Source organism: Bos indicus x Bos taurus, chromosome 14 (genome assembly GCF_003369695.1).
Source record: "Bos indicus x Bos taurus breed Angus x Brahman F1 hybrid chromosome 14, Bos_hybrid_MaternalHap_v2.0, whole genome shotgun sequence".
Lineage (NCBI taxonomy): Eukaryota > Metazoa > Chordata > Mammalia > Artiodactyla > Bovidae > Bos > Bos indicus x Bos taurus.
The window spans coordinates 1,140,905-1,153,420 of record NC_040089.1 but is presented as its reverse complement, the minus strand read 5'-3'; the positions used below and the strand labels follow the sequence as shown (position 1 = coordinate 1,153,420).

The 12,516-nt window shown below is 65.3% G+C and overlaps 1 protein-coding gene across 1 annotated transcript in view; it reads right to left on the bottom strand.

The window, feature by feature from the left end:
* The window catches only part of ZC3H3 (zinc finger CCCH-type containing 3), a 63,763-nt gene that overhangs the window by 11,695 nt on the left and 39,552 nt on the right, over positions 1 to 12,516 (bottom strand). Inside the window, exons 5-8 of the mRNA XM_027560424.1 lie at positions 4,811 to 4,995; positions 634 to 676; positions 398 to 559; positions 228 to 297 (exon numbers count right to left, since the gene is read on the bottom strand). Coding sequence (XP_027416225.1) covers positions 228 to 297; positions 398 to 559; positions 634 to 676; positions 4,811 to 4,995 — 460 coding nt within the window. The remainder of the gene's footprint in view (positions 1 to 227; positions 298 to 397; positions 560 to 633; positions 677 to 4,810; positions 4,996 to 12,516) is intronic.

Sequence of the window (12,516 nt, the reverse complement as noted above, 5' to 3'; positions counted from 1 at the left end):
CGGCAGGACACCCGCAGCCAGCAGGGACCCCTGACCTCAGCTGCCCAGCCACCCGCGCTGGGGGAAGCCCAGCTGTGCGCCTCCCTCTCCCACGGCCGGCCCCCCCTGGCGCACTTGGGAGGGGCGCTGGGCGTGTAGGGGATGGCAGAGGGGCCCAGGCGGGCCGAGCAGGGTGGAGGGGGGCAGCCTTGGGGCTGCTCCGGCCCGCAGGCACGGGGGAAGCTCACCTTCTCCTTGGAGACGTGGTGGGAGAAGGGGCAGGTCCCGTCCGTCTTCTTGCAGGTGCCCCGGACAAACCTGCGCACACAGGGCGGGTCTGAGGGGCGGGAGCCCAGGGCAGCCGTGGCCCCCCGCCACCCCCCGCCGCCCCGCACCCGCCTGGGGGTGGGGGACGCACCTGGTGCACACAGCCACCTTCTCGGGGTCGTGGACGTAGGGGCAGCGCTCGCCGCGGTTGCACCGGCCGAAGCGGTTGTAGTACATGCAGTACTCCTCCTTCCGCCGCCGCCGCCGCTGCCGCGCCTGCCGCACGATGGCCAGGCTGCGCTGCACGGCCCGGCTGGGGGCAGGGAGAGAGCCGTGAGCCCCTGCAGGCAGGGAGGCCGGGGAGCCCCCCAACCCCGAGGCACATACCTGGCCAGGGAGCGGCTGCAGCTGCTGGCAGGGTCCAAGCGGCCTGTGGGAGGAGGGGCTGGGTCACGCCAGGCCCACCGCCCGCCCGGAGCTCTGCCCTCCCCCTGCTCACCAGCCAGGCCACCCGGGCCAGGGCACGGTGGAAGCCAAGGGGATCCGGCAGAGGCCACCCTGGTGTCTGGCCAGTGGTCCTGCCTCAGAGCGGGTGGTCACAGGAACGGGGTGGCGGGGCCTCCCTGCTACCTCCCTCTGCTTGGAGCAGAGCCCAGGGACGTGGGACCTGAGTAGGGTCTGGGAATGCCACTCGGTTTTGCAGCAGCTAAGAACGGCTTGTTTAAAGCACTGTGAAACAGAAGCTGAGAAGTATATGGCCGCAAATGCTGAAACCCTCCACAAATGCTGAAACCCACCAGAAGATGGGTGTCCCCTGCCTGGAAACCAGACTCCCAGATGGCCTGAGGAGCAGGCTGCGGGCTGGCCTGCCTCACGCGGCTCCAAGGCCCTGGCAGGCACCCAGCTCCTAAAACTGTGTTGGTATCCTGTAAGACACTCCTCAAAACCCCAAGTGTGCAGACCAAGCAGGGCCTCTCTGAGGTCACTGACTGTGGCCCGAAGGGGAGTCTGTGGTGACAGGAAGGCAGGTGGACACATGGCCAGGCTCGCCTGCAGAGGGGGCGTCCAGCCTGACACGCAGCTCCCGCCTGCCATTTACATACCCGGGCAGTCCCCAGGACCGAGGCGGGCAGGCAGGGTGAGAGCCGCTCGGGACAGCCACAGTTCCTCAACACACACGTGACCCTCCCCAGACCAGATCCAGTTTCCCACAGGCAGCTGCTGAAATGGAGTCGCGGCAGGAGGCACAACTGACATCACTCAGAAATTCTAGGGACCTGAGGCGATGACAAAGCATTCCTGGTTTAAAAAGGGACGTCCCCAAGATGCCTGGCCTGGAGGCGGCCGTGGGGCAGGTGGCCCCCTCGCCACCTGGAGGGCCCTGCCCCTGGCTTGCTGCAGGGCGCCCAGCGCCACCCCAGGCATGTGCCGGCCTCTCCCTCTGGGCAGCGCCTGCATTGCCGCGCTGGGGCGCTCCTCCGAGCCCCAGTCTCCTCCAGGGGAACTCCTGGGAGGGAGGCTGCTCCTGCGGGGGTCCAGGCCCGGGGGACCGAGTTACAGGGTTGAATGGGGGGGGGCACGACACGGAAAGGAGAGGGGGGCCCAGAGCTGGGAGGCTGGGGGCGAGGGGTCTTGGGGCGGCTCCAGGCTGTACTGGTTTCCAGGCAGGGGACACCCATCGTCCAGTGGCAGGGGAGGTCAGTCCAGACGGCACGTGGTGGCCCCCGCCTGCTAGCCTGAGGGTGACAGTGCAATCTGATAGCGGTCAGTGAGCGCGGCTTCCCGGCCTCAGCCAGGCTGCCAGTGACCCTGGGGCAGCATCTACCCCCCAGGGATGTTGTCGTCAGTCTGCCGTCAGAACAGCCCCAGGTCTGGCCTCTGGGGGGTGCTTAGGTTTAGTTCTCTTTCCACTGTGGCTCTTAAAAAATGCCAGTGTAGGCCTTGGTAGGAATTTTTACAGGAACAGGAGGAGGCACCTTTTCAAATGCTTTGCAGTGTTAAAAAATGCACATAAAATAGCTGGCTTGAGAGGCGCTAAAAAGTTCAGCTGAAAACCCTGGCAACTTCGAAGCAGGAGGGCTGAGCCTTCTGGAGAACTTGCACTTCCTAGGGGTCTTCCCAAAATAGCGCAGCAAGGCCGCCCCACCCCCTCCCGCCCAGGCAGGGGCTCACCCCCCAGTTGAGGACCCTGGGGTCTGAGGGCACAGAGGGGCAAGCACTGCCAGCTCCCACAGCCCCCGCCTGGCCACGCTGCCCTGGAACGTGCCACCCTGGGGAAGAGGCGTCCAGGAGCGGCAGAGGCCGTGGGGCAGGGCCTTGGATGCACAAGGGTAGACTGACCACCCAGGGGGACCCTCTCTCATATGCAGCTCTGCGTGACCCTGCAGCACCCAGGGAGGAGGCGACAGGTCACAGGTTACAGGTGAGGTGCAGAGACCCCCCTGCTTGCCCAGGGCCCGCAGCGGCAGGCTGGCGGCAGAGAAACTGCTCCCCACAGCCTACGCCTGGGGCCTGGGGCTCAGAACAAGCCTGGGAGCCAGTCCTGCAGCACAGGCTGAGTAAAGGGGCTGGGGCAGGGAGACTCGGGGTCTGCTCTACTGCAGGGCATTGAAGGCACTTAGGCTGACCCATCCGGGCCGAAGCCTATAGGGAGGGGGCCCAGGGCTGGGTCCTGCAGGCAGGCAGACTGAGACCAGGAGGAAGTGCTTGGTTTCGGTCCTGGGGAAGTGAGGTGTGCCTACTAGAAGGCCCTGCCCCTGGAGCTGAGAGACGGGCAGGGCACGGCTCTTCCCCACAAAGCCTGGGATGGTGGGCACCCCGACGGGCTGAGGCTGTGCTGAGAGGCCTGCAGCCAGGAGGTAGGGTGGAGCCCCCGCGCCCCGCAAGGAGGGCTGCACTTTCTTGCTGAAGTCACAGTTCTGTTGACACCAGAGGAGAAAATTTATTTCTTTAATTATTACTCATCTAAGTGAGCTGCTAGCCTATGGGCATTCCCACAGCTGGGAGCAATCTACTCTCCTTACAGCCAGGAGCTGGCCACCGGGCGGGGGTCCAGGCGGCTGGTGCTGTCTGGCCGGCCTTGTGTCCCCGGGACAGGCTGCCCTGTGGTCTGTGCACCAAACCCCACCTCCCTGCCCCCGCGTGGAGGTGGGGGGCTGCCCCAGCCAACTGGTCAGCAGGGCATGGTCAGCGGAGGCCCGCAGGGGCAGGTGGGGAGGGAGGCGGCCTCTGTTCTCACCATAGGCCCAGTGGCTGGGGGGCCAGGGAAGAAGGGTGGGAAGGCCAGGATCCCCCCGCAGCTCTGCAGGGGAGGCAGGTTGTGCGGAGCTCAGCACTCAGCGTGGAGACCCCCAGAAAGAAGTGTGGCTACTCCTCCAGCTGCTGCCAGCCTAGGCGGAGGGGCCCCCAGGGGAGGGGGGATGTACCCCCACCCCCTGAAGGCAGGCCCCCGCCTGCCCTGACCACACCCCAAGGTAGCAGCAGCCTCAGACTCAGGCCCTGCACCCGGCGAATGGCCCTGACAGGACCGCTGGACTATGAGGGGGCAAACCCGCGTCTTCCTCTCGCCGGCGGGCGCCCTGGGGCACAGAGCAGCCCAGGTCACGGGGCCCCCACAGCCCACCAGTCCATTCAGGATCAGCCTCACGTGCAGCCTGGGATTCTGTCAAGAGTCAGGACAGCCCCCAGCGCCCAGACCGAGGGGGCAGAGAGCAAGGCCCACAGAGAGGCCTGGTCGCTCCACGGCCCTCGTGGGGTCGTGTGGAAGGGCCCCGGGCACACCGCCTGGCTGAGCCCTGTGCGGACCCCAGGTTTGGGGAGGACAGAGGGGAGCTCTGAGACATCCAGAGCTGTATGTGGGGCCCACAGATCACATGCGCCAGCAAGGGCGTCAGAGGCGGGCCTGCACCTGTGGCTCCACCGGGCAGAGGGCGGGGGCAGGGTGCGTGGGGGAGCAGAGCCCTGGGCCCCAGCCCCCTGCGCCTGTCCTGGCAGAGAGGAAGTTCTGGGGAGTCCTCCACTGTCTCTTGCGCCAGCTGGCCCTGCGCCCCACCTACTTCCTGAGCTGGGCTCTTCTCCCTTCTGCCCTTCTGGGGTGGTCAGGCTAAGGACTGGGGGTAGCTGGGCCTGTGCAATCCCCACAGCCCCTGCAAACCCCACCTTTTTTTTGACAGAAAAGGAAAGGAGTAAAATTGGACTGAAACCAAAATACTTTTCTAGTTAATTTGTACAATAAGCGAATCTGAAGCATTTCCTTCTCCGCGGCCTGTCTCCCCGGGCCGCGGGGGTGCCTGTGGGGGTGGCGGCGCCTCGGGACACAGTTGGGAGGCGTCGCCAATGCCATCAGGCACGGTGGCCCCAGGTGTTCAACTTGCTGGGTCGTGTTTACCATACCTGGCTCATCTCCTTTGTCCAGGAGCAAAATATGGAAAATCGGAGGAGGCTTAGCCAAGCGCGAGGCGGGTGCAGCCAGGGTGCCCTGGGGGCCTTCCTGCCGCTGCTGCCTTGGCGGGGGCAGTTCCAGGACGCCAGGGCGCCCTCGCAAGAGCAGGGGCAGGGGCCTCACCTGTGCGCAGCAGGGGCCTGCCGCCTCCATCCCCGCCGAGCCGGCTGCAGGTCTTGGAGAGCTTGTTGGCTGACACCTTGTAGAGGACGCCCCCGATGCAGCGGTAGCCTTTGCTCCGCCATCGAGGGGAGCCGGTCTGGGCTCTCCCACCCGTGGCCGGACGCAGGGTGTTCAGCGCCAGGGACCTGCAGAGACAGGAAGGACCGTCAGCTCAGCCCTGGGGTGGTCAGAAGATCTCTGTCCCCCACCATCCGCAGGCCCAGGAGGTGGCACCGTTAACCCCACCTCTGAGCTGGGGTGCCTTTGTTGGGGGAAAGCCCTCAGTGCCAGCACTAAGGCGGCCCTGAGGGTCACCGGTATCCGGGATGCCTCCTGGACACCACCCCTGGTGCGCCCTGGCTCTGGGACGGCCGTGCTGTGCGGTCAGCAAGGGCCTCTGCCTGCCCTCCGCTCCTCCGCATGGAGCGCCTGGCATCGCAACCAGGAAGGAACAGCCTCACGGACCCCCAACCCAGGGAAGCTATCTGGGGGCAAAACTGGAGTCCCTCAAAGTCAAGGGCTGGTAAAGGCCTGGGCTGCCTGTGGGGTCACCTGAGTGCAGGCCCAGGCCAATCCAAGGGCAGACGGGTCAGAAGTCCCCTACAGACCCCCTGGCCACAGCAGACAGGGGCCACACCCCCCAACTCAGGTCCCACAGAGGTGGGCCTGCAGCTGCCCTGGTGGCTGCTCCTTGAGCTGCCATGGGAGGGGCTCAGGACCCCAGAGCAACTTGGCCTTGACCTTCCGCGTGTCTTAGCAGACACCTACTTATGCAAATTGAGCGCAGTTCTCTCTTAGCTCAGGGCACATCTGGGCTGCTGGCAGAGCTGGGCAGGGGAGTGCCCGTCTGACAGCGTCACCTCTGCCGCAGCGGGGTGGGGTGTGAGGAGGGCAGCTGCCGGCAGGCAAGGCCACCAGCCGCAGCTCCGGGCCGTCCGGGAGTCCTGGGCTCCCCAGCACCTCCTGCTGAGGCTCCCATGCCCTGAAGCCCCTTCCCCAGGAGCCTACAAACCCCAGCTCCACTGGGGTGGCAGAACACTCTCCTTTGGCAAACCAGGGACCACACGGTGGGGAGGCCCCGACCTGGGTCTGGAGTGCAGAGCAGGCCCCACAGGTGGCCCACCACTGGCCTGGCTCCCCACCTGCGGGCTGCGGGCTGCGCTGAGCAGCCGGGCGCGCCGGGACCTGAAGCTGCAGCCTCAGGCGGGAAGTGCCGAGCAGGCCTCCCGAAAGCGCTTGACCCAGTGTCCCTTAATTAGAATTCAGGTTCACAAACACCAGTCTTGGAGGGAGTGACCCCAACAAGGGTCCTTGGCAGCCCTGCCCACCCTGGCTGTGCCAGAGGGACTCCGCTGCCCACTCCCTGGCCCAGCCGAGCGCTGGGGAGATAGCCAGACCCCAGGCCCTCCCCAGACCCCGGGACCCAGGTCTCCCACCTTGGGCTCGGGGCATCTGCATGCCCAGTGGGCGCCTGACGTGTCTCCTGGGCTCCTCCAAGGCGGGGAGGGGCTGAGGAGGGGTGGGGCTGGGGGTCCCACCCTCACTGAAGAAGCCCGTCAGCCTTGGGAGCTCTGGAGCCCCTGTAGGCATCCTGGACACTGCTCAAAGGCTCAGCCTGGCCTGAGTCCCGACCCTCACGGTGAGTGGAGCCCAGCCAGCGGTCACCACAGCCCCCAGCTCAAGGCTGAGAGGTGCCCGCAGCCCCAGCCCTGCACTGCCCGGAGCCCTCAGGGGCCTCCTGCCCACAAGGCAGCTGCCCTTCCATTAACGTGCCCTGGGCCGGGGGCAGCATGGGGGGGTCACCATCAGGGCACCACCCCCAGCGCCCCCGCAACAGGCTGTGCTCCCAGACGCCAGGACGCACTCGCCGGAACACGGCCCTCAGCCGTCCTTGCCTCGCTGGGGCACCCCTCCCCCACCTTCCCTCCGTCCACAGTGCTGGCCCCCATGAAATGAGAGACACAGGCTGCACGATGCCCCTGAGACAGTGGGGGGAGGAAGCAGAGCCACGGAGACCTGAGACCAGCCCACCAGGGGGTGAGGAAGTGCCCCCTACTTGGCCACACACTCCGGGCTAAGGCTGGACAGGATACCACCCCCAGAGGCAGCCACGCAGGCGAAGCTATGGATCCCAGCAGCACACGGCGGCCCAGCCCTGGCAGGCCCAGCGGGTGGAGGCTGGAGGGCCTGGGAATGACTATTCTTATGGATGAGCGTGACCAACCAACCTGGCCCCTTTTTCCAGAGAGAAGACCTGCTCCTGGGCTCTGCCGCGCGCCTCGGGGCAGGGCCGGGGCGCAGCAGGCTTCCTCTCCGTGTTCACAGCCCATGTGCACACCTGGGCCCGAGGACCCACGTGCCCGGGTGCAGGGCTGCGGCAGGGCTGGAGCCTGGGAGCCAGGCTGGAAGGAGCCGCGTCCCCAGATGGCACCCTGGGGCCACCGGGGGGAGGTGGGCGCCCCCAAGAACTCGGGGAGGGCCCTGCACCCATGAGCCTCGGCCCAGCTGGCAGCCGCGCGGCCCTCTCTGCCTGCCCTCACCCACTGGGCCCGCTGACTCTGGGCCTGCGGCCAGCAGACACCGGGGCAGGCGGGGGCTGGAACACTGGGCTGGGGGTGCTCACCCCAAACGCCTCGTAGCCTTTCACTGCTGTGGGTGTCACGGCACTCCAGTAAATTGTTACCCTAATGGAGAGGACAGCCTTTGGAAACGAGCTGTATTGAGAAGAGGGGATAAAATTAATGAGATAATAGCAGGGCCAAGGACCCGGGGAGCGCTCCTGCCCTCGCGGCAAGGGCCTGTAATTCCTTTTCTACAACAGGAGCCTCAGACCTAAAGCCTTCTCCCATCCGTCCGGCAGGCCCATGCCGCCAGGAAATTTCATTAACGCTGGAAAATAGGAAAGGTATTAAGCGTGGATAATGAAGGCCAGGGAGGGAACCGTGCCTTAAGATAGTCCTCTTTCTCGCCTTTGTAATGGGAGGCATGAACTTTCCCTTCAAATCCATTTCTAATCCATTTGAAATACTACAGCAAATTATCTTTCCTTCAGCCCGAAAGCGGCCAGCCAATTTACTCCGAATAGAAGTGACAATGCCCCAGGATTTATCACCATAACCTTGACTACACTGGGGTGAGGGCTGGGCTTCTCCTGGGCGCCCCCCCGGGGGGCCACAAAGGACAGGGTGGGGGGAGATAACATTTTAAATGAAGAGAGCTGGTAATGGGGAGAAAGACACACACACCACAAAAGTAGGTTTAAAAAGAAAAGCGATCCACGTGTCCACTGCCCAGGGAGCAGCTGAAATGTTCCAGGCCCGAGGCTGTCCAGGAGCTCCCAGGGGCTCTGCCCTCCAAGGCCCCCTCAGCTGCTGTGCCCAGGAAGCAAGAGGACAGTCCCAGGGAAGCAGGACCCTGAGAGCCAGGACATCAGTCTGGGCAGGACAGGAAGGCTCTCCCAAGAGCCAGGATGACTGTGGTATGTCCTCTGCTGGGTCTGCAGGCCCCCCACCAAGCAGTGCCGAGCCCACCCTGCAGGGCAACCCCCCCCCAGCAGCGCCGAGCCCACTCTGCCAGAGTCCCCCTGGGCTCCCTGCACGCTCCCTGGCCACTGCCCAGGCAGGTTGGTGCAGGCCCAGTAATGCGTGCAGGGCGCCTGTCGCAGTCTCCTTCTCGAGCTGCACGGCTGAGATGCCCACCCAGGCATCCTTGCTAGTGGCCTGGCAGCCTGGGGCACAGGTGTGCACCCAAAGAACCGCAGGCAGACGGGCTCCCAAAAACGCGTGCACACGTAGCTCGCCCGCCCACTGACAGGACCTGATGCACAGTGAGTGCACCCCAGGCCCCGGGCTGGCGACAGGCAGCCTGTGGGGCTGTGTCGCCTGAAGGCGCAGAGTGGCTCCCTCTGAGCGTGCAGGGAGGTGAGGGGCAGAAAGCCGGCCTGGCCCTGGAGACTCTGGAAGCGGCCCCAGCCTCCAGGATGCCCAGGGCAGGACAAGCTCTGTCCTGGAGCTGTGCCTACCTCCGGCCTTGACACATATACTGCCTTGGCTGCCACTGCCCGGCCAGGACCGCAGGAGCACACGGGAGCTGAAGGAGCCCGGCTCCAGCAAACCCAGTGCTGAGGATGCCATGGCCTCTCAGCACCCAGTCCTAAGGCAGCCTGGCAAGGGTGGGTCCTGTGCACCCAGAGAGGGTGGGGAGCCCCTGGGGACAGGGCCAGGGCCAGGCCAAGGGGCCCACACCTGGACAGGGAGCTGCTGGTGGAACTAAGGGCTGCTTTCGCACAGGAAGGCCTCTCAGCACAGAGGGGTCTTGCTGGCACGTTCTTCCCAGTACCCACAGTCTGCGTCCCCTGCCTCCTCCTGGAGACCCCAGTCACCGAGGACCCTGCCTCCCTGAGCCGGCCTCCTCTCTCACCCCAAAGGCAGTCTGGGGCCCTGCCTTCACTGCCGCTCCCTGGCGGGGTCCCCGCCGCACCATCCCGTCAGCTCCTCTCCCGTCACCCCGGCCCCGCTGGCAGCACTCCCTGCTCTGCTGTAGGACCCACCACTGCCCCACCACCTGCTGATCACCCCTGCGCAGGGCCTGTGCACGTGCTGGGCCTCTGCCGTCACCTGAGTCCTGCCCTGAGCCCAAGCTCGGATGTCGGGGCCTTGGGAAGCCTCCCCTGACCCTATACAGGGCCCAGTCACACCTGGGAGCAAGCACCTGGGACAGGGCTGTGCTGGCGAGTGGGGCTCCAGGGACTCGTGCAGGGTGAGCGCACACCAGGAGGGAGGCTTGGGGACCACCAGAGTCTCCCACCCTGGGGTCTGCCAGGGGGCCAGTAAGAGAAACGTGGGGCGGCCTCAGTGGGCGGGAGCTGGGACGTGTGGGCACCCACACCAGGAGAGGCCTTTGGTTCAGCGTGGCGGGCCAGGAGGTGGGCAGCCTGCAGGGAGCAGAGAAAACAAGCGGGGAAGCAGTTTTCAGGACGTGGAGCGGGTTCCACACAGCTTGAGCAAGCGAGGAGTGCGCCGTCAGCAGAAGGGCGCCGCGCGGCCGCGCAGCGAATCCCAAGTAGGTCAGGTTTGGCGCCGCCACCGTGACGGCTGCAAACTGCTTAAGCGGGCTTTCCGCGGAAACGCTGACGCCCGGCGCCCCACAGGCTGGGCCGGCCGGCACACAGGCAGCCAGTCCCACAGGTGCTGACGGAACATGCTGGGGACAAGGGCCCAGGTGGGGTGGCGGGGCAGGAGGGCCAGGAACTCAGTGGACAGACGGATGGACGGTGCGGGTCTCAGGGCGACTGGGGCCATCTGGCCTTCTAAGACCCTCCTCCCGAGTGTGCCCACCTGCCCGCCGAGCTCTGGCCACCTTGCGGCAGGGCCGAGGTGATGGCTGGGCTTCCCAGGACGCACCTGGTCACAGTGGCTGGGGGCTGCGGCCTGGGTGGGAGCTGAGGCCTGAGGACCCTGGTGGGTCACAGCAAGGACGGCCCGAGAGGGCTGGTGGGCCAGGGCGCAGACTGAGCGCTGGGGGGGGAACTGGGTGTGGGGGTGCGGGACACACCTGAGGGCCCTGCTCCCTCCCCAGGGACCGCAGCCCCGTCTCTCCCCAGCCCCGAGCAGAAGTGACTCGGGGGTGCCCTGGCCAGCGACACTGGAGGTGGGGGGCACTAACTGCCCCCAGCGTGAGCGCGGCGGCTGCCTAAGAAGCGGGGCTGTTTTATGAGCTCTCATCTATTCAATCGGTGCTGCGATCAATGGATGCATTACAAGCTTTCCCTTTAAGAGCCTAATAAACAACAAGATAGAAAGTAAAATTCTCCATAAAATGACACTTTAAAAAATCCATTTTAGCTGAAGACATTGGTGTTTTGCGTGTTAGCTACAAAAAGCAGGTATCACTGGGCCTTAGTGGCCCCCTCCGAGTGCAGAGCTCAGCGTGCTGGGCACAGGCCCGGGGTCCAGGGTCGGCCAGCTCAGCTGCCCCGATCCTTGCTCCCCAGTGTCATCCTACAGGCTGGGCTGTCGCTCAGGCCCTGGGCCTGACACTGGCGAGGGTGGGGAGGGCCTGGCCCCGCCGCAGCCGCCCCTCCACTGCCACCCCTCCACCGCCCCTCGCTCCGGGCATCCTTCTCTCTCTCTGGCCCACCAACACCCCAGCCCCAGCCCGCTGTGCATGTGAAGTCCAGTCCACCCATCCCTGTCCTCTCCCAACACGGGCAAGAGGGGAGGGAAGGAAGCTGGGGTAGCAGAACCTGCGCCCCGAGTCCTCTGGGAGGAACTCAGGAAGTCGAGGCCCCACCTGGCTCACTGGCTCCTAGAGAACACCCCGGGGGGCACCTCCTGGGGCTCCCTCCTCCACTGTGGGCCTGCCCGTCAGCCCCGCTGCCCACACAGCCCCCTCACCACAACCCCTCCTCTGTGCCCTGGTGTCTGTGGCTCAAACCCCATCACCAGGGGCGTGGGGGCCAGCCCAGAGTGCACCCCACTACCACACCCCCAAGAGCCCGGCAGCTGCCGCCAGTTGCTGTCCTCTCGGCAGGACAGGTCTCGCCGAGGCCCCGATCAAAAGCCTGGCTGCCTGGCCTCTGGCAGCAGAGGGCTGCACGCCTTCGCAAGGCCTCGCATCACATCCTGCCTGGTGATCTCGCTTGGGGTCTCTGCCCTCACCCTCCTTGGAAGCGCTGCTGGCCGGCACTCGGCTCTCCGCACACTAGAGCCGGCCCTTCCCAGGACTCCACTCATAGCCTGTCCCTCGCTGAGCCCCGCGCAGGGTGGGAGGGCACTGGCCCTGGACCCCACGCTGTCTCTCCAGCTCCCCCTGCCACCACGCAGGCCCGTCACCGGCCCTAGGACCTAGGGCCACTGTCCGCCTCGCTCGAGCCTCCCTGTCCCTGCAGCTGCAGCCCCTCTTCACCTCTGGATCTCACACCAGTTGCCCGTGCCCCTCTGGGGAGCCCTAGGACACTCAAGCTTGCATGCATGTCATGAAGGGGCCCCAGTACCTGGACATGGCCGAGCTGAGAGACACTGGAGGGCAGCCCAAGCCAGGGACACGTGACATAGTGGAAACATCACAACACCCCCAGATGCCACAAGCCCCGGCCATCAGGGACCCTCATGTCATGGCTACCTAAATATACTCGGGAAGAGGGGAGATGCGGGGGGCAGGCGACCCGCCCCATAGGCCCCAGCAGGAGGGCTCCTCTCAGAATCGTGTGAGCACAGCACAGCTCCCGGGAGAAGCCGTGGTGGGCGTGCAGACCCCAGGGACAAGCCCCTGAGCTCAGCATAAAAGCTCCTGCGGGTCAGAGGGTGAGCAGGGAGCCAACTACAAGTGAAGCACGCCCATCGAAGCCGCCAGGCCACCAGTGGGACCAGCTAGACCACCAGGAAAAGCTGAACAAGCACTGCAGGCAATGCTGTGGCAGGTGTCCACTGGGAAAGGCCAAAACTGAGCCAGTGTTCCTATGGCTGACCTGAGGAATACACAGGCCAAACAGGCAGGGGTGGTAAGGACACACAGCCCAGCAAGAGCACAGACTCTGGCTCTGCACTTCTAGGGGTGGGGTGGGGGTAGGCTCAGTAAACGTTTTGCTGTAAGGAGACCAAGGAATCTTGACCCCCCACCTCAGACCACAAGTAAAAGTTAACTTATAAGGGATCACAGACTTAATA